At 40.7% G+C, this 25214-nt stretch overlaps 1 protein-coding gene across 4 annotated transcripts in view; it reads left to right on the forward strand.

Moving 5' to 3' along the window:
* Positions 1-25214, forward strand: part of LOC147041697 (partitioning defective 3 homolog) — a 126125-nt gene that overhangs the window by 35193 nt on the left and 65718 nt on the right. For all 4 annotated transcript variants that reach the window (XM_085938543.1, XM_085938544.1, XM_085938545.1 and 1 more), the window contains exons 3-12: positions 826-1000; positions 7438-7622; positions 8232-8369; positions 14134-14234; positions 14741-14824; positions 16753-16878; positions 17887-18084; positions 18184-18371; positions 20199-20338; positions 20634-20762. In XM_085938543.1, coding sequence (XP_085794669.1) covers positions 826-1000; positions 7438-7622; positions 8232-8369; positions 14134-14234; positions 14741-14824; positions 16753-16878; positions 17887-18084; positions 18184-18371; positions 20199-20338; positions 20634-20762 — 1464 coding nt within the window. The remainder of the gene's footprint in view (positions 1-825; positions 1001-7437; positions 7623-8231; positions 8370-14133; positions 14235-14740; positions 14825-16752; positions 16879-17886; positions 18085-18183; positions 18372-20198; positions 20339-20633; positions 20763-25214) is intronic.

The raw sequence follows: 25214 nt of genomic DNA on the forward strand, positions 1-25214 counted from the left end.
TCTGAGAACTGACCGCATTTTATTATGGAAAAATCATCACATTTATAAAATGCATAAAAAAAAGTGAAGTTTGCCACCACACTATCAACAGTCTTCATTGTGTCTTTAAATGGACAGCTGGTAGGCAGAGAACTCATTGAGTTGCTAAATACTCCCAGGAACGTATGAATGAGAGGCCTGATTACTTTGTCACTAATTATTCATTGGCTCATCACATTCATTTTGGACAGTGAAGATACCTCTGGGGGCATCTCTCTCTCTTTCTCTCTCTTACTGTCTCTCTCTCTCTTTTGTGTTTGGCGCTTTAAACATCTTCACACAGCTGTCCCTGTCATCATTATCATAGAGGGTTGCTGATTGCTATTCTGTAGTCTGATTAAGACTACCCCCCCAACACCCCAATGCACTGTTTCCTATTTTCGGTCTAACACGACACTCCGGGAAAGTTTTACACTGTTATATTTGAACAAATATAAACTTTTAGGCATTTGTCTGACAAGTACTAAGTGGCCTGTAGAGCCTCTCTGATGGCAAAATCAACCCTCACAACCATTGAAAAGCAATTTGGAAGGGATGGAAATAGTAGAGCGTGATTACTGTGGAGAGGGTGATTTGGTGAGAGATGTCTTCGACAAATTTTGGTATGCATAGAACAAAGCAGCTCAGGGAGGAAATATGAAGCCTGCTTTAATTGTGCAAAGACCGCGTGATACATTGCTGCCAATTACAGTCTCACAGGTGTCTCGCACGCGCACACAAGTATTGTCACGTCAATGGTGTCTTTTTGTTTTTCATAAAAAAGAAACACCTCCTTTCTCTCATCAGTTGGTGGCTGTATATGAAGAGCAAGATCCTCACAATGGAGGTGACGGGACAAGCGCCAGCTCCACAGGCACTCAGAGTCCCGAGCCGTTTGCTGGCGAGCTGAGATCGACATCAGCCTTCCAGCCCTACCAAGCCAACAGCGAGATTGAGGTCACTCCGTCTGCTTTGAAAACAAGTGAGTCCAATGATTAAAAAGCATAATTAGCCATTTGAAATTCTGTGATGTAGTTGTTGGGGGGCTAAAAGATGGTAAATAAAGAAATCAGATTTTGAATCGGTACAGCTGTCAGAATGGATGTCAGTTCATAACAAAGTGAAAATGGTTATTTCTGCCAATACTAAGTAAAAAAAAAAGGAACTTGGGAAGAATGGCGAATCAATTGTTAGACTTGACATTCTGCAGGTGTACAATGTGGAGCCAACTGTCTGTCAAAACTGCAAAGTGCATATCTGGAATGCCAATGCGCTGACTCCAACCGACAAGCCAAAACGAGACAAAGAAAAGGAAGTGAGACAGTCGCGGTGTTTAGTCATGCGTAAATCTGAGCGTACATGTCCAACAAAGGCGGACATGCACGTAAGCTCCAAAATGCCACCTCCAGACGTCAACTCTGAGGTTGCTCACGCACGCGTGTCGACGATGCGTGAAGTGGAACCAGCAGGCTGATGCACTGCTGTCTGAAAACTTCAAAGCTCATTCATGACCAGAAATTCCCATCAAGGCAATGATTGAAAGACAGTGAACTTTTCTCACCCGCACTATTGTAAAAGTTCATTCCGGAGTCTCATAATTTATCCGCGGTAATTATTCTTTAAAAAACTTCTTCACCGCATATTAAGGAAATATGAGGTCAAAACAATATTTCCAAAGTACTTATTCCAGATTATATCCAAACATTGACACTTGCTACCATGCGGAAAATTTGCTAGATGCAGAAATTCAGTAGCTTCGGTAACCCTGACAAGGATAGCGGGTGGTCATTAAATAGATTGGCTGTGTGTCTGTGTTCGTCCATAATGAGTGTTTGTATCAGGTGCCTTTTTAAGAGGATGACCTTAATCTAATCCCATTTGGTTTGGTGAACTGCAACTAAAGAATCTGGATGCCACCAGCCAAGGCCAAATAAAAGTCATTAACAATTCAGCCAACGACACATTTGCAGAACCTTGCTGTGACTTGCTATGAACCAATTTTAAAAGTTGCTTTTTCAAAAAAATTTTTAAGATCATGATGTCGACTGTTGCTCTGTCTGAGCCTCTCCCACCGGGTTTTGGGTGACTTCCAAAGGCACTGATTGCCCATTATAGATAAACGACCAGGTTTCACTTTTTAGGAACCACATGCTGCTCGGTCTGATAGCAGCTGCAGATACCCATCTCTGTCATCTGCTTGCTTTATCTGTTCCCTCGGTCCAGAACCACCTCCTCAATCTCTCACTCCACCAATGAGCTGATCATGCGGTACATTCTTTGGGTTTTGATGCCAGGCAAATCGACATCAATGTGAGTTATATGAGGTTCTAGGATGTCTGCATGACAACACTTTGAAACTCTTCAGACCTCCTGAGCCCCATCTTCTATCTTATAGAGCACAAGGCCTATGACTATTTGCACAATAAATCATCTTCAGTCCTGTTGGGGGAGCAAGAACGCAGTCTCCTGACTGGATTTTTAAACTGCTAACGAGTGGGTGTTCAATCCACGCTCCTATCGGTCATAAAAACACTCATACTGTTGTATCATCCCCGCCCTATTATAGCTAATTATTGAAATGGCTAGCAGTGTTAAATGGCGAAGGGAGTGTTTTGGAAATGAAGTGTGAAGTGTTTGAAGTGGCAAAAGGCCCCACTCAGCACTACTGGGATTGTGTTACCAATACAGTGCCTGTTATTGCTCCTGTAAGACTCTCAATAAAAGCATAGCCAAACAGCTGAATCATGCTGCGCTATGTGTGTGTGGGTGAGAAAGAGCTTTTTGACTTCTTTATGACTTCCTTCGCACGGCCGAGACCGGTTCTGTTGAGCGTTTGTGTCAACGCTCAAATAAGAGCAGTCAGGCCTGAATGAGAAACATAACCATTTACACTTTGTGACATCGAGACGTCAACTTCAACGACGAGTGGCGTTAACCCTATGAAAGGGAGCATGGGAAGCGAGACTTTTTATTTGTTTGCTCCGAATCAACAGCAGAGACGCTGTACAAAAATGGATTAGTGGGCCATCGTGATCTAAAATATTGGCTTTTACCTAAGTAAACAAACCTTAATGGTTATTTGTTCGGATATTTTCAGATTTAGATATTTCAGTGATATGTTGAGCACAGGAACTGTGGATTTGACAACCACAAGACCTACAGGATAACAAGTCATTTCCAAAGTGAGCTCTCTGGGGTTCATTTACATGACGTGTGAAAAGAAGGTCATGACGAGCCAAGGGCATTCCCGCCCACTACTGTCACGATAAATCCACAAAGCCATTTTGGGCATTTAGCATCTCTTTGTCTCCTGGCTCTTCATCCCTGCGGACCTCCGAGCAAGCCCTCCTCCTGCCTCATTAGTCCCCTATGTGAGAGGCGCCTTCATCCCTCTGTTATTCCTGCACTGACCTGTTCCATTGTGTCCTATTGGGAGGTCACTTATGAAGATAGAGCACATGATGCTTTTTCTCTGGCAGCCATGCACATTAACACACAAAGATGGTATTAAGGCTTATTCACATCATATGGAATCAGTGACAACTTTTTTCCATATATCATATTGCACATGTAACGTTAGCCACTGCTAACTAGCGATGCAGCCATTGGACCGAAGCGGCAATCATCTCTTGAGCATATAAATCAAAGTGCTCCAAAAACAAGAGCAAATCTACATATCTGGATCATATTTAAAGTCGAACATTCTTTCTTTTGATTTATTGCACTTCAATAGTCAACCTCAGCTTTCCGTAAACTGATTGCAATCATAGAACAGAGATATGAATCATCTTTGGCTGCATCTACTTTTAAGTCTCACATCCTGCTTCTTTTCAACCTCCTGTTTTTTTTTTTTTGTGTGTTTTTTTTTTTTTGTGTGTTTTTTTTTTTTTTTTTTTTTTAATCGAACCTTGCACAAAGAACTGGGACCGTCCGTCCCTTCCTGCTGCATTCCTATCTTCCCACTCACAGGGCCATTTTCAGTTTTTTTTTTTTTGGCCCACAATCAGAGCTTTGATCACGGTAAAACATGTTCGCAAACTCCGCTCGATTGATTGGGTTTCTGCAACATTTTGCAAAGTTGCAGGGAAAGTTACAGCAGTCAACTTTCTTTTGGTCACCAATGTAAATCTTTAGTTGCTTAATGTCTTTCATTATAATGAAAGAAAAATGACAAGTTTCAGTGAATTGGAAAAAAAAAAAAAGGAAAGTTTGCAATGTTATGCAATGTTCTTCACACTCTAAGCACAGTATAACCAGATATTTCGTGTAGACTGTTAAAATGAAAAATCCCTGCATAAAAATGTGTGGGCAAGTGGATGTGTGTGTAGGACAACTTGTAGATTGGACACACACATCCGTCATGCTCCCCTTGGGGAGTTCAGAGCAATAAAATGTCTCAAGCGACAAGAATCAAAAGTATGAAGAATAAAATGCTGACCGGACTTTGATGTTAGCGTGACGAAACAACCTGGTGTGAGTAATTTTTTTTCAATTATTTCTAGTGTGTGTATGCCTGAGCGTGTGTGTGCGTGCTCAGATTCTTCAGAGAGAACATTTTTGAACATGGGTGGAATTTGAGCATGGGAGGAATTTTTGCAAGGCTTTCTTCACTTTCATATTTTTACAGCAAGGTCTTGCTGACCTATTTTTTTTATTTTTGTTCTGGTTGGATTCATTTAGAAAATTGAATTTGGCATTGTGAAAAACAGTAGCGGCCAGAAGCAGGATAATTATGCACAGAGAGCTTCACGAAATGTGGTGTTTGTTGTTTTTTGCAATACTCTGATATCTAAATTCTTCAACTTTACTCGCAATGCACCAAAGATGACCAAGAAACACGGCATCTACTCTATAGGGGCTGGTTTTTATTCCGACTGGAGCACACTCGGCTGCAAAATGTCGGAGCAAACACCGAAGGTCACAGTTTGAGGCCATCACAAGCAGAGATGGGAGATGAGATGAGATCCTAGAGCCATCAAACTGGACATTTTCTTTATACCTTGCTGGTGTCGAGAAAAAAAATGTCTGTGAAGATAACCACCCTTCAACATCGTTCAGAGGTTGATTAACTCATTCAATGCTATTGATTATTATAGACGTCAAAGATATTAACTGGGTTGGCAGTTAAAAGGCCACATTGTTTTTTTTTAACCATACAATAATAAAATATAAATACATATATTTCTTTTGCCTTGAGTGCCCTTTTAAACATATTCCATTTCAATTGTCACAGTCCAGGCCTCCTCCAACCCGATAACCCCCGCGCTCTCACCTAAAATGGAACCTTTTGTACCCATGTGGATGATTCGGGTCAGTATGTATTCAGTGGAAATCCTCCCTCGCTTCACACAGGGGACATCAATATGTAGCCAATGGTTGGAAAGGGAGACTTAAAATGGCTCACAGCCATAATTTATTCAGGTATTGAACTGGCACAGACTTGATGTATTCAAAGTAAGCCAAAAGGGGGAAAAAAAGATAGCATTTACAGATTTCATGAAGCTGCAGTCGTTTGGTATTTTTATTCATATTAGTTGAAAAAGTGAACTCGTGGACTGAGAATATGCCAGGCCAAAATAGGCCACTACAGAAATACACATAGAAATGAAGAAATTCATAAGAAAATCCAATAAACAAAAAACGTGATTGTCTTATAAGTTTAAAAGGACATTTTGCTGGTTTTAATGGTCAGTTTGGGCTAAGTGTGTGTGTGCCTTCTTCAAACAAGATAGGAGAAAATATTAAAGGTCAAACCAATAAGAGGTGATAGCCCTTTAGAGTCTGACCCGCCCCTGTGGTAAAATGTGTGTGGATCTTGTGCCCTGGCTATAATTCCTGGATCAGGCCACATTTTATTAGCTTGTCACCACCCCCCAGCCTTGTGGATTACTCTTCTTCGTCTGGATCGATGGGTGACTCAGTTGGAATGTGTCTGATTATTAAACATGGGACCAAAAGCCTCCCGGTCTCCCATCACAAATTAAATGAGGGCAAATGTTAGAAGGTTGAAATAAAGTTAATTTTCATTTTCTTAATAAGAGAACGCACTAAAAACATCTGTCTTAGTGATGCTTGTCATAAAGTAGGTGGGACTTTAATTTTGTACAATAATATGCAAATGAGATTTTTTTCCAGATTGATAAAAACATCTTTGTCAGTTACAGTTGACTAAATACAGGTAACATCCCCTCCCGTCATGTTGTTTGGGGGTAGTTGCTTGTTTAAACTCCTGTGAAATGTATTCAATGTAGTTAAACAAGTCACCAACATTGGCAGTCCGGGGACAATTGTTTAATGTTGTGTGACTCAAACACCTGCCCTGTTCAGATATCAGCACATTCCTTAATGCACTTTTGGTCCCTACAGTCCGATCAGGACATAAAACATTAGTCAGCGCTCTTGTACGTGAAGGCATTCGACATCTTTTGAACACGTTGGCTGTCATACATCAAAATGGTTCGGACATATTGAAGGAACAAAAAATAGATGAGACAAACAAGCCAAATCACTAGCAAGGAAGTCCAGTGATTAAATCAATGGACTAACATCATTTCCTTCATCTGTTATCAAGATTTATTATGTTTGGGGGAAAAAAAAAAAGCATCTCACTGGGATGGATTAATACATTTGATTAAATGGGATCAAGGACAATGGCACTCGGTGGAAAAATGACCTTCAGGGTCTAACTATTGACATCATGAAGGCTTTCTTTACTATTCAGCTTCCATTTTCTTTTCTGTGGAAAGAAGTCATACCCTAATGCAATAACGTTATAACATTCGGAATTATAAAATATGATGGAAAATGATTATTATTATTACTACTAAACATTACCACATTACGTCTTTGGTAACAAGCTTTTTTTTTTTTTTAAGCAAAGTTTTGTGACCTCATTATTGTCGGAGATACTGACTTCCTGTGTCTTTAAAATCTCCCAAATCTTGTCACAGTATTAAACATGCACGCTTTCCACGCCATAACAGCGTAAGATGTAATCTTAATCTGCCTCACTCCTACTACTAAGATTGTTTGTCGCGTATCAGATGGAAGCTTAGCAGCGGCATATGCTCACCGCACTGATCCGGTGATTGATGACATCTGGTTACCAAACTATTTGCATAATTATGGTATATATTGCTCAGGCAGCTTGAACGATAAAAAACAAATCCATCTGGCCTTTTGGGAGCTTCCTAATGATTCTCACCTCGGCAAAGTCTCAGATCTAGATAAAATGTTTTATTACACCAGTTATTGAGTGTGAAAACTACGCTCTGTGCTATATTTTGACGTATGATCTCGGCACCTACCTCACATGTGTGAAACAATCCAATAATTCAGAGGTGGAAATTGCTTTGTCTTATGCCAAGCTGTTTTTTTCCCCCCTCATTTTCATTATTTTTTTTCCGTTTCCCGAACAAGACATGCCTCTCCACGTTCGTCGCAGTAGTGATCCTTCCTTGGTTGGCCTTCCAGCTGGAGAAATCTTGCTTGGTAAAGAAGAACCATCCAGGAAGGACCCGATTCGCTGGTCCACGACTGCTGGCTTCCAAAAGTATAACCACAAGCCAAACACCAACACTGGCACCAACAGCCTCGAACGAAAGGTAAGCATCCAAAGCTGGATGTATTTTCTGACAGCATCCCCAGTAAAGTCATTTTGCATTTGAACTCGACAGGATTCAATTAAAATCCTCCAGTATCCAGCAGTGACTCTATTTTTGCTTTCTTTATAATTGTTTGATGTAACAAATTTGCATCTGGAATTTTTTTTTTTTTTTTAGACATGAAAAGCATCTGCTTAGAAAGTTTCACATACAAAATAACAGCAACAAAAAGTGATCTATCTATGTTTACAAAACAAGAAGGCAGGCCAATTTACTTAATAAAAATGGCCACACGTGGCACAAACGACCCTTCACTTTCAACCTGAGACAACAATTCAGTCCACGGGACGTGACAAGGCAAGCCTCCATGCGATTAGTGTGTCTTGCCGTATCGTCTGATAATCTTTTTTAAAGACACTCCAGTTGTCAGAGCCATAACACTTCCGTGTGAAGAAAGGGGAAAGGCTATTAAGCCTTTTATTTGGTCGGGAAAGTGTCCTCTCTGGCTTGTGTCGCATTGACTCTAGATGTGCTTGAGACTGAAACAAAATGAAGCAAGAAAGCCTCAACTTTGTAAACAATTCTACTGATTTGAATTTTCCTTTCAAGGGCAGGGGAGGCCATGCTTATCGGAGTCTTCCACGAGATGCAAGTGGCCGCAGCGCTCAGTTTCAAAGAGAGATGACCAGATCCTCCCTAAGTGCAAACCACCCAATGGTGGACCATTGGCTTGATCGACAAGAACAGGTATGTGGACTTTGCGTGCTTGGTCTCCTCATTTCACACTTTGGTGTTCTGTCTGCGCTGTGTAATTGTGTCTTCCAGCCTCTATTGTTCCATCTGTTGGGGTTGGGTAGGAAAGTGTTCCATTTGAAAGTTATCAAAAGTGACAGAGAGCTGTAGGCAGAATAGAAATGACCTCAGGGGGGAAGCTTGTGTAATGACTTGACAGCCTCGCCTTGTCCTTACCACAGAAACCTGCTCTGACCTCTGGAGAAGGTTTTTTTTTTTTTGACAGTTTTTTTTTTTTGACAGATAACTTCCTTTACCTTAGAAGAAAAAAAGCATTAGAGAAACAATCAAGCCAAATGCTGAATGCCAAAAAAACCATCTCTATTCAACTTCAAGCCAGAAAATGACATAGAGCAACACAATTATTATTTTTTGTTTACAATTTGACATCAAATTTGGGAACCAAATTGGAATCTGTCAACTTTCTTCACATTACCTCAAGTTTTGTTTGTATTTTGCGTCTTTTACAATACTGTATTGAATCTACTTTCTGTTCCCTTTATTGCCTTTTGTTTTGATTTACACGCCACGCCGGCTGCAGAGTCCTCCCCGCGCTGCTGCTGGTTAACGCACTAATTCTTGATTAGAGTTCATGCGTTTGGCTTCTCTGATTTGCCCCGTGGAGTGAGAAATCACTTTCTCAATGAGAATAATTGATCAGGGCGGTGCCAGCTCATTACCCACAAATCATTGCGAGACCGGGCACCTTAGCTGCAGACAATAATGACTTCAGGGAATAAAACCTGGATCCAAACCAGCATGGACAGCAGTGAACAGGGCTCATCTGATAAAACAATTTGGTCAAATAATGGTCAAATAATTCCTGAGGTTTATTATTCATTCAGTTTTTAGTGAGCAATTTGTGTTTTTTGCGCCTTTCCTGTCTATTTTCATCTTTTTGTATTTGCTTTCAAATCCACTTCAACACAGAGAGGTCCAGTCTACTTTCCTCACTTTTTTATTGGTCCCATTAGGGGGTAAATGCTTTTAAGTTGCCATCGAAATATAATAAGGCCCCGGCCGACAATAAACATCCACTTGACAAAGGCGAGGAGAAACATGAGATTTGAGTGCCTCGCCATTGCCACCTAAAAGGCACATTTCATTTGCATCGCCTGCAGTACAAAAGTGGTCACAGTTGGATGCCAATGGGCAGAAATGAGGTGCTTTTTCACAGTAGAGTGGATAGAAAGAAAGTTTCGAGTCAGTCGAGCCGCTGAGAGGAATAGATTGAAACTTTATTAGTCACTTACTATTACTCTTGTTACCTATGGGAAGGATTTGTTCATTACAAATCCGTCACTGGCTTTTCATTTTCCAAACACATCTCTCGAAAAACAGACTCGGCCAAACGGCTCTGAGAGTCTCTGATTCCAATTAAAACTGAATCGTAGAATCACCGGCATCTTCCACCTTGAGCACCTTTTCTTCCATTATGGCCACCTACTCAAATAAGACAGCAAATATTGATCTGCGGAATAGAACCCCGTAATCACACGCCGAAATGTGTACCATCGCTTTACTTTCGTCTCAATAATTCAACATGAGTCATTTGATTCTCTCGCCCTCGTTTATCAACTCCTAATGTTCAGCCCCTGTAGTTCAGAGGTCGGTGTCAAAAAATGTCAGTTTGGAATTAAATGCTGTTTTGTATAGTCAATGTTTTGCTTCAGTGTTGCCATAATTACTTGTTGATGTAACATTTGTGAGTTCAGTCGGCAATTTGCCGGCGCAGTCATGTGTGATTCTCATTCACTGAAAAAAAAAAGTTATTTAACCGCATTTCATATCTGCAGCCTCATTGAAATTAACATCACTGATTCACTGACGCTCACTGACCTTCACAGCATAAAAAGATGGATTCAACGTTCTAAGCAGTGGAAAGCAGACTGTCCTCCCTCTTAATAAGCTCAAAATGATGATTAATCTCCGAGAAGCACCACCGAGCCCTTTTTTAATGCACTGGTAAAGACTCGGGATTCAGACGAGTCCATCCGCTTCCAACATCCTCACCACCATAGGATTACGTCTTCACATCACCTCTCCATCACCTCAGTCAGGTGTCTCCGAGCATAATATGCCTTTTGAAGTTTTCTTTCATACATCAGAAAGCCTAAATCTTGCTTTTATACTGATGTGAAGAGCTATTTGAAAAGCAAAAAACTCTCATTCTGTTTGATTCGCTTCTCTTTTATTCCCTTTTAAATGTGAGACTCGTTCTGGACAAAAAAAAAAAAAAAAAAGCAGTGATGATAACCGCTTGAGGTTTTTGTGGCATGTTATTGATGAGGTTTGTGAAAAGTCTCGGTCACTCTGCCTGCTTAGGGTTCTGTTATTGACCCGGTGATTGATTTAAGCGCTCATAATTAGCCGGCCTAATTGCATTATGGTGCCATTTAACAATACAGTAGGAAAAGGCACGGATAACCGTGTCATTGATAGATCAGTCCAGACCTGATATATATATAAAAAAAAAAAAAGAAAAACAAGAATTTATAAGGAGAAATGATCCCATTGGAAAAATAAGCCTCCTTTTTGCAAATGTCCCACAACCGTTCCTGTCTGTCTTTTAACCTTCCCTCCCATCTACATGCCACTCTTCTGCTCTCTGATGTGGACAAATGCAGCCTCACATCTCTGATTTCATTAGCTTAACTGCATTAGGAACCTGTCTGTCTCCGTAATTTGCCTGAAGTAAATCCTCGTCAGAACATTTACAAGCCAGACGCACTTTCCACATCAAATGCAGACAGATTTTAATTTGGTTGAGGTTGCAGAGGGGGAGTAGCTAAGGCATAAAGCTAATTTGATATACTGTAGCTTTGAGTCTCCGACTACACAAACAAAGCTTGCATGTTAGGTTTAAACAATGGGGGTTGGTATATTGCTTTAGGATGCTGTGACAGGGTCACGCAGGCTCAGGTTTGAAACCATAACCTTCAGGTTGGGACACAAACACTATCACCCCGAGCCATGCTGTCACATAATTAATGTGATAAGCGTAGTTAATTGGACTGAAGTACATAAAGCAAATGTCTGGTGATGTCAAAAGAGTAATGCTGAGAATTCCAAGAAAATAAACAATTAGAATTTCACACAGAACCAGCAGATGACGCTGCTTTATTTTTCCCAATTCTTACGTAATCGATTTCACAATTGTGGTTAAAATGATGCAATGCCTGCCCAAACATGTGATATGACCATGAAAGAAAAAATCTGAGAAATTCCGTGTTCTAAAGATTGCCTTAGCAAAGTACAAGTGATTTTTCCGAAAAGTATTGCATTGAATGCCGAATGTGCGAGAGCTTAAGATTTAATATTGCCTCGCTCAATCAATACGAAATGAAAAAGGGCGAGTACGTTGAAGGATATCGCAAATTGTTAAACCGAGGACACGCAATCACTCATCTTATTAATGTCGCTCACTTTTCATATTATAATTTGCCTCACTTACATTGTGCTGGCTTACAAAGTGAGAGACAGGCGCCCAACAATAACGATAAGGTGAACATTTGGGGAAAATTTTATTTCAACACAACAGCAGCCGATCCCTGCTCACTGAAAGGGCCATCAGCTAAAAAAAATCACAATAATTAAAGGAGATGGTGGAAATCCTCTTGACAACCACTAAATTCTATTTAGGAACTTGTGTTCTGGGTAAATTGGTCATTATGACCCTTTCATCCACTGATCAGGTTGCCTCTTTGCTCATCCCTGTAAAAAGGCTTTCTTTTGACCCACATCAATAGAACTTAGTGTCTCATAATCTTACTTAGCAGTGACTTATAGCTTGTTTTAATGGCGGTGTGGTCCGACAAGCCGGCAGTAAAGGAAGGGTTAAGGATGTTGGAAAAGGGTGGGACTTTGTCATTGGGTGCGGCAATCATCTCCTAACTCAATCATGAAGGCCACTTTGGAGGATAATTTCGCTTTAATGACAGCACATACAAGATACGAGATGATAGCGCACCTTTTGTTCCACGTCGAAAATATCGCAGTCTTAAACAGAAAATTCTGTCTCTGAGGAAAATCGCAAATTGCTTTTGTTGTATACGTCAAATATATTATCACTTGTCGACATTGTTTATTGTCATGAGCAGGGTTACAATGGCACTACATTTCACAGTCACAGTTAAACTAATATTTTTGAAGCCGTCCTATCGATGGAGGTGAAGGTGTGTCTTTGTACGTATTTCAACATGTCAGTGTTTTACGTAAATTGCTCGCTTCCTGCAGTTTTACATGAAGTGAAAACATCCATTGTTCATTCCAAGACATTTCAACATCCTGCTCTTTGGCCTCCATTGTTCAGCTTGGCACAGACTGGTCATTATAAATGAACGGAATAGTCTGACAGAGAGGCCCTCGTTCAACACATGAAGCTGTCACACACGTACACGCATGAGGACTTTAGCCCTTAAGGGGGGAGTTGGGTGGTCAGAAACCCACCATTCTTCGTGACCTTTCACCCTTCCCTTGTTAAGCCGTTGATGCCAAAGACGGGCTCAGGAGGGAGCCGTCTTCCTCCCAGGCTCCCCTAACAGCGACATGTTGTACTTGGCCATGGCTAATGGCACAACACACACACACACACACACACACGGACACACACACACACACACACACACACACACACACACACACACACACACACACACACACACACACACACGTAGGCACTTACAGTGGGTTTCCTTTTGTGCACAAGCTTTTTTTTTTTTTGACAGCTCCTCAACACACTCTTTGTACCATCCCCCAAGCGGTGGATTTTATTATCCATGCAAGTGAGTGCTTCTCCATCCAGGCCAGACAGCTGCTACCATCTCTTCCTCATCTCAGCTTTCTCACCTGCCAGCCAATTTGAAGGCAACAAGACTTTGCACTTTGCGGCTTTGTCTAATTCACTCCATCTCTCTTGCCTTTCTCACACCCTTCCTCAATGAAGCCTTGACCCTCACATTCTACTTCCTTTTCCCAATGCGGTGGATTTTATAGGGGTCCAGAATTGATTCCTAACCCCTCCCTACTTTATTGGATAAAAGAGGTTGCCGGGCAAGTTAGGATGGAGGTTTATTAAGGACAAGCAAGAAGGGCAAAAGAGCAAGCCCGGACTGAGTGCTACTGGAATCCGAAAAGCCTTGTTGTTTTCCCCACTCGGCTGGTTACCATGGCACCAACGGGGTGCTAAAAGCACTCGAGGGGAAATCGAGGCTATGAAAAGGAGATATTCCGAGTAACACGGAGACAAAGAAAGACAGGGGTGATGGAGAGTTGAAGGAGAGAAGAGGTGAATGTATATTTAGGCTGTCACTCAGTGCTCAGCAAAGACGCACAATAAACACAGGTTGGCATTTGATAGAAGGTGATGGTCACCTTCTACCTCGGGTCACAAGGACACATTACGACCTAACTCTGGTTTGAATGCCGGCAAATACACACACAATGCGCTTGTCTCTTGTTGATTAACCTCTTCATATTTTGCTAGAATCACAGATAATCAACCGCAATTATTCTCTGTGTTATTATATGTTTTCCTTCGTAAAAGTTTCCTGCTATAGAGGCTCTTACTCGTTCCAGCAGGTAATTGATTTAAAAGCCTGTACAGATAAAAACACTATGAGCAGCACTGACTGAATACAAAGTACGGGAGGATTTTTGTTTGCTTTGCTTTTGTCACAAGGGCATTCTATCACAATTATGTATTCTTTTTTTTTAAAAGGAGGAAGAGGCGAGACGAATGCATGAGCAAAGAAATGAAAGGTTCGAGCCAGTGGGAAGAGCTGATTCCTCATTGGACCATTCACCAGTGTTAAGTTTAGAGTGAGTGACCGTCATACTGTTTGCTGTATATCTCATTATTTTAAAGGTCACAATTCAAAAGACAAATGTGCATTTATAAAATTACTCTGCATTTTGAAAACAACATTAAACCACAAGAGAATGACGAGAAAGGCTGCACATGTTCATTTGTCTTCACGTCTTTATCTGCACAAATTAACCGCCCCCCCCCTCCATAGCGCCTCGTGATTTGCACGTTTTTCAATTAGTCTGTTTTCGTTTCTAACTCCAATTTGATCTTAATCACTTAAATGGAGTCTCCATTCGAAGCCATCGGCGACCCCGAGTTTCACCGGGGTGACTTTTGTAATGGATGACTTTGCACCAACAGCTAATCTCTGCCTCTCATAAATTTCATCAGCCAGTCATGTTGACTATGCCCACATTTCTATAATCATGTAATTTATGTTTTTTATTTTTTTTATTTCATGCATGTCTCTCTCCATAACCGCCCTCCCATCTCCTCTCACCAATCCATCATTTTGCAGAGCCATGCTCAAGCCAATTGAAGTGTCCAATAAAGGAGGGCCCCTGGGGATCCACGTGGTGCCATTCAGTTCACAAGACGTCAGGTACAAAAAGAAAGCTGAGGGTTTTGAATTACTCCATGTCAATCAGACTGTATACAATTACTTTAAACGTTACATTTCTCTGCCAAAAGAAATTTCTTTTCCAACAATTTGGAGCTCTCCCATTGGGAAACAGAATAGATTCAAGTCATTTTACTCTTGACTGCACACTTTTTAAAGCCTTGTTCTGTTTCTTTTCTATGGTAACCTTAGTTCTCAATCACAATAATATCTGCTGAGCCTTGAAGGTGAATCAGGTTTCTTTTGCCTTATTTGTTTTATTTTATTTATTTCTTTATTTCCCACCAATACGTAGTGACACTGACAGGACACGCAGTTCATGGTTATTCCAGCAAAAAAAAAAAACATAAAGGACGGCGGACGCAGCCAAATGTAATCAAACTAAAAGCTTGCCTATAACACTAATCCACGCTGCTCGCCAATGCAGCATCAAGGTGAATGTGACTACTCAGCTCCACGGAAAAGGAGACGGGGAAAATGAGTTGGAAAGACAGAGCAAGGAGATGAAGTGGGATGACATTTGAAGTAGAAGGGGCGTGGCTATCATGAAGATTGGATACGTCTTATTTCGCCCGTGCCACTAATCCCATTGCTGCACGTAAGCAAGTGTTGGGAAACTATATTTAGGTTTGATCTATTGTCATTGGTGCCCTCAGAATCTGTGACACCTTGAAACATCTTGCAGCAGAGGAGCAAAAAAACACAACATTATATATTCATATCACGAGACGTTTGATGACCTTCAAATAATTTTATTAAAAACAAACGAGTCTTCCCGCTGTTGGAATACTGATCGATGATCAAAGTCGCTTGTCTTTCTGCAAGTCATTAGAATTGTCCAATGATGTAATCTGCATGTCGGCAACACATTGTTTTCAAGCTGCCAACACTTATTGAGATGAGGCGCAATCATGTCGCCTTCCGAGGCGACCACAATTACTCTTGTGTTCAACGCAGTTAAGATGACCTGACAATGTGGTATCAAACAGCGGGGAAGACCAGAGGACTTCTTCTGAGGCTTCATTTGGATTTAATGTAACTGTTTACCCCCATCGTGGAGATGAGATGAGTCTGCCATGTGAATGTGGATAACCATATTATAAAACCAATTAGGGCAATGTTCTAAGAATGGCCTGTTTGGCTGAAATGCTAAAGAGGTCTGAAAATCAGCCCTTGACATTAAGCAGGGTCACATTTTGAACAAGTGCCTGTTTATGAGTCCAGTGGAAGCATAAGGATGAAGAAAATTGCTATTCCAATAGAGATTGATATTGAATGAAACAAAAAAATATATTTTTCATAAAAAAAGTTGAATCTGTTATCGCTTCTTTTTTTTTTTTCTTATTTATTAAATTTACCTCACTTGTGTATTTATGTGGAGGACGAATGCAAAAGTAGAGGTAGCCTTTTAGTATGGATTGCTGAGATGGCACCGGCATGGGGAGCGCTTAGGTATTTATTACAGCATCAGCGTCTCTCGGCTTAAACTCCCGTGATGGCAAAATTCACTGTTCTCCTACAAGCCACGAGATGATCTCTTTTTTGGTTCCGATTGCCTCGCAAAAGCTACCCAGTTATTCGGCTAGGCCTGCAGACAGTGTGGGCGTCGCAACAATACAGGCTCTGCAAATTAGTCAGCAAAATTGTGGCCTCCCAGGCCAAGAAAAATCTTGATATCATTTACAAATGTTTTGTGAGTCCAAAATTAGATACTGTGTGGGATTTGTGATGTGATACATTTTTTCCTCCCATGCTGATTACGCCCGGGGTAAAAAAAAAAAACACAAGCTAGGTATTACTCAATTTATTTTTGATTATTATTCCAACTGTGCTTTTTCTAAAATGCAATTTCCACATTGTGTGTCTCCATGATGTAATATTTCTGATCTGATGTACGATTTTTTTTCCAGGACCCAAGGCTTGCTAGTCAAGCGCCTGGAGCGTGGAGGCAAAGCAGAGCAGGAACATCTCTTCCAGGAGAAGGATATCATCGTCAGAATAAACCAAGGAGATATACGGAATCTCCGCTTCGAACAGTAAGCAATATTTTTGGTGTCACTGACTTTGAAAAGCTGTTTTGCATTTCCCAATTCTCTGCCAAACACACTCCACATTCACATCAGGTTGTGTATGATTGTAATTGTACACCTCACTAAAGTGAAAAAGGTAAACTTCCCCCCTTCTTGCACAGCTCTCGGGTTCCCCTGCCTTGATTGTCCACCTCGCAGGGTAACAATTTAACAGGATCTTAACGTGATCTCAACTGATTGTTTTGCTCGAGTAAATATTTGGATACACTTAATCTGACAGAATGATGTATCGATGGGGTAATTTGTCATTCAATCAAGCCGATGTGGAAGCTGATTGCACCGCACGTGTGTGATGTCAACACAAGCATATATAGACACTCTTGCCCGCTCAGTCATCATTCATGTTGTGGTGGTATTTCAAAATTTCCATATGAATAAAAATGGGAGGGACATTTGCATCTGTGTTTCAATGAAGGGCTGCCCTGCTGTGGTGGAGTCATCTTAGCAGTGACATTGAGGGAGACCCGCTATGATATTCCTGCTATTGTATCAGGGCTCTGTGATGTAGACTTGCCCCCCCCCCCCCCCACCCATCAATGCACTTGCTCCTGACCAGCCTATCTATATGCTAAGTGCCACTGGCCAACCAGACGAAGCTATTTTTGTGCCTGGGAATAATGTTGACATTTAGGCCTAAAACCTGCTAAGAATTAACATTTTTTTTGGATACTTGTGTTTTTATGTGTACATTATGCAGAAAATTTCCTTCACATTAGTACCCAAGAAGTAAAGGTTGGTGACCCCTGGACTAAACCCCAAGTACTGGTCCATTACCAGGCTTAGCCCAACTCCCCTTATCTCCTCTTACCACACAGTACTTCTTGCCTCATCAGTTTCTATCTGCAGAGGTTTAATACATCATATTCTACTTGTCTCTCTTATCTTGTTCTAACAAATGCATTTCTGTCCATATGTGGTATTCCCTTCCTTCTTTGTTCACCGCACCAACCCCAGAGCTCAGAACATTTTCAGGCAGGCGATGGCCTCCTCCCTCATCCTTTTTCACGTGGTCCCGGCCGCCATGAAAAAGCAGTACGAGATACTGGCGGCCAAGAGTGAACTCACCTCGCCTCATTCCAGCAGAGTCCGCTTCAGTCAAGCCTCTCTAAATTCGGGTGACAGGAGCAGCCTCGTCGGCGGGCGAAACTCTAGGTACAGCTGTGTATTTTACTGAAATACTATGTCGTAATACGACTAATAAATCCCCTCAAGTATTTTGGAAACATTAATTGGTTTACACCCATTATGTAGTCAACAGGGGTCCCTGGCAGGGAGCACTCCAGAGCCAAGACGGAGATATGCCACACCAGCACAATCTTTGGTCTCCAGTACCTCGTCCACCTCCTCCCCGTCCCTGCAGCGCAGAATAAGCTCAACACAGTCCAGCAGCTCCTACGCTAAGCGCAATGGCCGAAGATTCACTATCCAGCTGAAGAAAGGTCAGAAATGACAAGTTAATAGAAGAGATGGTATACTTACTCAACATTCGGTCTAAAAACATCAGAACAATTCCTGAATATTATGTCCCAAAATATAATATATAGAGTAAAAAATAAATTCACTTTCATGTTAAATAAATAAAATAAATGAAAAAAATAGGAACATACATTTCTGTATTTCAAAGGAATAGATGCCCTCATTTTAAAAGTTCAAGCCATTTGTTAACTCCAAATGGGCAGTAATTATTTCCCACGTTACTGAAATTGTAAAATTAGCTTAGATTGGACCAGGCTGTTTTCACAGTAATTACCATCCGAATGGTAATGCACTTCTAAACAAGCCGTCGTTTTTGCCATTGACTTATTGCTCCAAGTACTAAAACAGTGAGTGCGGGGTCTCGCATGGTCGACATGAAAAAGGAAATAGCTTTCACTGTAGCGGACATGTCAATGTTGGATTGTTCGCACACCTAATTTAAGAGCTGTAACTCTTTGACAATTGTTTTTTTTTTTATTATTCTGCATGCATGTGTGATCTGCTATTTTCCTTAAATGGAATTTTTCCACAACCAATTTTCTAGATAGACCATGAAACAGCTACAATTGATTTCTGTCTGTTTTTGAAGCAATAACACTCCCAATTTAGCTGAAATTTAGACCTTCTTAAGCACTTTCAATCTGTTTGATGCCTTTAAAAAGTTGCCAGCCTTCGGTTCCTCCACACTTCGGCTTCATCAACACAATCACTGTCAGCCAAATCGTTGACAGGTCGACTGCAAGGGAGTCGAACTTGGGAAACTAGGTCATGATGGACTATCAGAGGTGCTGACAGCTCTGCGAAATGAGCAACTACTTTGATGCGAATGTTAATGTTAGCATCTGAAATAGTCCCACCGAGACCACAGTAAGCACTTTTGAATGACGGTAAAAATGCAGACCACTCGATAATGCAGGGTAGAATCTATCCCGAGAAATAGTTCATTATTCTTCTGGGGGATATTATGTTGAATTCTTACATAATTTCATTAAAACCAGTTGAAAGTGTTTAGTGTAAGTATTATCAAAATGAATAGGGGAAATAAAATGTACGAAAAAATCCCAAAGTTCACATTATCCGTATTTTGGTGTTCACACAAAAAAAGAGCTTTCAGGTCAGATTTATATTGAGGAAAAAAAAAAAAGTACAATGCAATTATGAATCTACCAGATGACATTTGGACAACTTTTTGATGGTATTGACAAATTCTTGTCTCCTCCGCAGTAAAGGTCAGGTCACATGACTTCTGAGTTATCACTTATTGTATTTACCCATTTGACCCTAGACCACCAATTCATATTCATTTGCTGAATCTTAAAGGTCACCATCCTGAAACCAAAAGAGGCTTTGTATAGAATCGAGCTCAATCACATAACTTTAAAAAAGACACTGTATGAATGAATGCAAAGAGAGGAACACTGAATAATACCTATTGTATTTAAAGCCTTAATGAGTTTGCCCGCATCTTCTCAGATTTGATTTTAAGCCTTTACTTTTTTTTCTTTTCTTTTTTTTTTTTTTACAGATCATTTGCATATACTAGAAAGTGTAACGTGAAGAAAAAGCAGCTTATTTTATTTGAAGAATGGATTGAAGAAACATTTGTTTCAGTAAATCCTCTTTGCTTATTCAACATTACGTATAATGCAGTAGTATCTCACAACGTGGCTTAAATTATATTTTGTTAGATTACATTTTTTTATTCAATTACATTTTTGTATAGCTCTAAGTGTGGTCTAGAATAATGATTTGATATTTCGGTTTGAGTTAATTCCTTAATATTCCTTTAGGTCCAGAAGGTCTTGGGTTCAGCATCACCTCCAGAGACGTTCCCATTGCTGGCAGTGCCCCCATTTATGTTAAAAATATTCTGCCTCGTGGGGCCGCCATCCAAGATGGGAGACTAAAAGCTGGAGACCGTCTCCTGGAGGTAGGAATCTTAAAACAGTTATAGCCATCCCTATATATTATTCAGAAGATATGTATGTTATTACAAAGATGAAATGTGCTTTTATAGTTTTGGATTTGTTCCAAACGACGAGTATTAATGACTTCCCGATGGCTTTCATTTTATTTCTTGGCAGATCCAACCTTAAATTAAAATGGGCAATGACAGATTAAGTTTAAAATGGGTTTAGTCATCATTCAATTTGACCCCAAATGTTTTGGAGTTATATGTCTGTCCTCCAGTGTGTGTTCATTAATAAGTAATACGTGCGATGCAGGTCGGTGGAGTAGACTTGAATGGTAAGACTCAAGAAGAGGTGGTGGCTTTGCTCCGAGCTGCACCTATGGGCGGGGCAGTGAATCTGTTGGTGAGTCGCCAGGAGGACCCTCGGCTGCCTCGAGAAGTGGTCAGTACCCAGACAAAAACATCAATTATGACTAGTCTCAATGGTTTCTAAATTGACTGGGCGTATTTGTTTAAATATGCTGATATGAGAAGTTCAGTACTGTACTAGGCATACATAGAGTCACATGACATGGGCAGATTCTCCACATGCAGGGTGACTTTGGCTGTCACACAACAGATGGTGAGGCTACTGCCCTCGTCCATTTTGGCCTCCACGGCTCTGACAGCAGGCTCGGTTGTCAGAGCACCTTGGCAGACTGGAGGGCCCTTGTGCCACAACCTCACTCCCACGCTACACTCAGCCTGGCTGTACTAAATCAGTTCCATTTCCCAATTTGGTCATTCACTAGTTTGATAAAAATGCATTTCAGAAAAACAAATGTCATCTCATGAACTAAATGCACAAGTGCATTACTGTTCATTTCCGCGACAGAGACTCCCCACACTTCACTTTTTCTTCTATTTGTATTTATAAATTTATTATTATTATTATTATAGGAATCACAGCAAAACAATGACACTTCATAAGTGGATTGGTACTGTGTGAGTGTGGCTGCTTTGCTCCCCCGAGCTCCTCAGGCATGAACGAATGAGAGTTGCTGTCATGGAAAAGACAGCCGAATAATCTCTTTGGTCTTTGTTTTCTCTTAGCCAACTTTTCCGAACTGAGCTAGACTGTGAGTTATATTTTTCATTACTTTCCTCAGGAGATTTGTCTTTTCTTCCGCTCACCCTCCCCGTTATTTGCCGTCTCGCTTTCTGTTACACATTCCCCGCCACTGCTTTCACAAATCTCAATAATCCCTACAAGTATGTTCATAAAAATCAGATAAGGAGGCCAAAGCCCTGTCAGTGACAGTTATTGCAAAAAATGGTGCAAAAGCATAGTGGGTAATTGCTATCTGTGTGTGTGTGACTGTGTGTGAGAGAGAAAGCAATTATCTTTTAAATTGTAGTGTGCGTTTAGCTCACACACACTCACACACTTGTTTGGTTTGCATTTGTCTGATTGACACATAGCCGCTTATGCTAAATGTCAAATCCACGGGGGATATTCTTCTTCTCACTTCATGTTTACATTTTTGTTGAAGATCCATTCAGTATATGGATTTTTTACACTTCAACTTTGAAACCTAATATTAACTTTATTCTATTTTGCATTTACCGTCATTTTCGGACTATAAGACGCACCGGACTATAAACCGCACCAGCTAAAACTTGTGATTCAGGGTTCAACATTTGCAAAAAAAGTTGCGCCTTATAGTCTCAAATTTATGGTACATGATAAGCCAGCTTGCCGCTGGCTTCTGTACTAAACATATTTTCGACCCTACCACAGATGCAAAATCATTGCGTGTAAAAATGAAAAAAAAAAACTCAATATGGGTTTGATGAGTCATACGCCCTAGACTGCTGTTCCTACTCGCTATTACATCATTCAAGAGCCTACATCACAGTTTTTTTTAAAAACACATTCAGCGAACAATCAGGCTTGACGAGCCCGTGTCCTAAAAGTGCGGTCCACATAAGAGCAATTAAACAGTACATTAAAAGGCCCTTTAATGATCATATCACACTTGTCACTGATCCATTAGTAGCTATATCTGCCAAGCAATGAGAATCTTAATTGCACAATTAATATCATCTTCTGATTGATGTGACAGATGAATTTATGGCCTCTACCAATGGCGGGGATGCAGCAGACAAACGCATGACAGCCATGCTGATAATTATAGCAGGCTAATGGCCCGTTTCGTAAGCGCCAACCCTGGTGGCCTGGTTCAAAATCTCTCCATATTATGGCTTAACAGCTGCACAGTGATCGAGGACGATCGTCACAATAAATAATCATAAATTGACCTTTTTTTTTCTCTTAGTCACTTAAATTGCTGGAAAAAGAAGAGTCACAAATGGTGTAAGGGTATAAAATTGTGTAAAATTGAACGTTAGGGTTCTCTTTCATCAATAATAGCGAGTGCTGATTTTCGTCTTCTGTATTCGTAATCGTTTCTCTGACAAAATTGATCCTCAAGGTTGTACGACTCGTGGTTGTCATATAAGAGCTGGAAGACAAATGATCCAGAGATGTATTGACTTACCGTAAGTTCCCTCATCATTTTCTCAAGGGTAACTTTAACGTTATCGTCGTGGCTGTCATCGAGGTTTCATTTAGGAAAGAAAAAAAATGAGCAAGAGAAAAAATATGTAGTGATAATATGTATAAGTATGTGATTTGATGTAAAGTTAAACTTGTTGCTTTTACAGTATAAGGGATGAGATGGTGATAAGTGGAACTAACTTGAGATAATGCTGCCATGAAAAAAAAAAAAGCAAACACATCTTTGGTGTTAATATAATGAGATGAGACTTACTGCGGAGCAATGCTTCTTGCCTCAGTGTTCTTGTTAATTAAGTGATAGAGCCAGAACATTTATTTTCTCTTCCCGACTGCTGAATAAATCAATGTGTTTTAGCTTTGAAAAAAAAAACCCTCAAAGAATAAGACATCACTTAGTCAAATTAGAAATTAACCACAGTTTAAAACAAGGAATGTTAACTTCGATGAGCAAGGCAATGTGACTTGATGTTGTTGTTTGAAAGTTTGAGTCTATATACAATGTGTGATGAAACAAAAATTAGCTCCCCGCTGTTTTATTTTCTGTGAAGCCTCCACTGCTGAATTGTTTCTTCTGCTTTATTATTCTGGCAACGTGATCAAAGTATAGAGCTACAAATCACGCGTTGTCATCATCGCAGATAATCCGTCCAAGTGCTGTTGAAGACAATACCACCCCGCCGAATGATTTCCGAGCGCTAAGAGTCAACGCCACCTGTTTTCATTTTGCACTTTTCACCAGCTGTTCCCATAATTATGTTTGCTGTCAGTGCAAAGAATGGCAGACAGCATAGTCCCATGCTGACAAACAAGCTTGTTAAAGGCCACTTGTGGCGACACTTGCTTTTTTTTTTTTTTCCCAGAAGAGGATACAGTGTGTTTCAACAACACATAATAGATTGCTGTTGGAAAGTCGCAAAGCCACTCTTGGCCTTGCTGTGCAGCAAGTTTGAACATACGTGTTGGGGTTAACATACAAACAGCACAGAAACCATTTCTTTTCCACGTTGCTTTCAACCTTGAAATCTCCTACGGGCTTGTTGCCGTCATTCTTCCAAAGCCTCCACTGTCTTGCATTTGTTTTGACTTTTTTTTTTTTTTTTTTTGCATATTATCTATCCCCTTTGTCACCAAATATTTCACCGCCTGAAGGAATTTGTGTGACAATACTCATCGCACATTTTGCAATTACACCCATGACTGACTTCTTTTAGCCTCTGAATTTATTTCCAATGACCTTTATGTCACCAAATTAGGCCAAGTGTGGAGAGAAGTTTCCAGCAGTGTTAATTGTTTTAGGCATTGAGGTGCAGAGAACTCTGATTTATGTGTGAAAAGAACTAATTGTGATTCATTTGCCTGTTTCCCCCTCCTCCAAATCGCTTTTGCTTCCTCACACCTGTTCGACACATCTTCCTTGTTCGCATGTGACGAGTGAAGTCGGGTGGAAAGAAAATAAAAAGGCCAATTAAGCAGAGAAAGGAGGTGGGGAGGTGGCCTTTTTTTCTAGACTAATGAACAACATTTTCTTGCATTTGCCCCTCTTTGTTTGAACAGTGACACGAATCACACTTAAGATGGATCAAAATTGGGAAAGAAAGTTTCTGCACGAACACGCTAACAAAGTGGATTTTCCCGCTTTGTGCTTCGGTCATTTGGACTACCCGTCCCGACTTTTTGTCAGCGATTGTAGCTCTTGCTCGGCCTTGGTATTTCAAAGACAGTCCTGATTCATCACTCCAAAAGGTTTTAACCAGAAACAGCAGCAGCATCTTTGCAGCATCACCTTCACCCCACCCCAAAATATGTTGATCCATGTACAGACTGTCAAGCGATAACTTCCTACTGGAATAGTATCCAGGTTTGAGCCGGCTTGAATCGACGCAACAGGCCCTGTCAGGCAGTCTGACATACTCATTCTAGCCTAGCAGCACTTTTTTCCTGTCTAATGAAAATGTTTCACCGCTCTCTCATCCTCTGCTATTCCCGGAACACTGCTCTGAGTGGGCGGTTATTCTGTCATCATTGTGGACGGAGTGTGCTTTCAAGCGCTCGCACACCTTAAACACACCGATTGCGATGACGTTTTATCACTAGAATGTAATAGTTGTCTGAAAAGGGGATGCTTTTATCGATGTTGGTAATTGATTAATAATGATAATAATAATCATTATTATAATAATACAGAGAGCTAGCTGGTGTTTTTTGTTGGTACTTTCACTATGAATGCACCGCTGCATCCTAATAACTCCTTAGTCCGTAGAGGAAGAAAAAATAAGAGACACCTTCTGCTCTGTTTTTCCTCTTCCCCGTGCTTGACACTTTATCCAAGCAGCT

The sequence above is a fragment of the Syngnathus leptorhynchus genome, chromosome 19, assembly GCF_054491065.1.
Source record: "Syngnathus leptorhynchus isolate UIUO chromosome 19, UIUO_Slep, whole genome shotgun sequence".
NCBI classification, from domain to species: Eukaryota; Metazoa; Chordata; class Actinopteri; order Syngnathiformes; family Syngnathidae; genus Syngnathus; species Syngnathus leptorhynchus.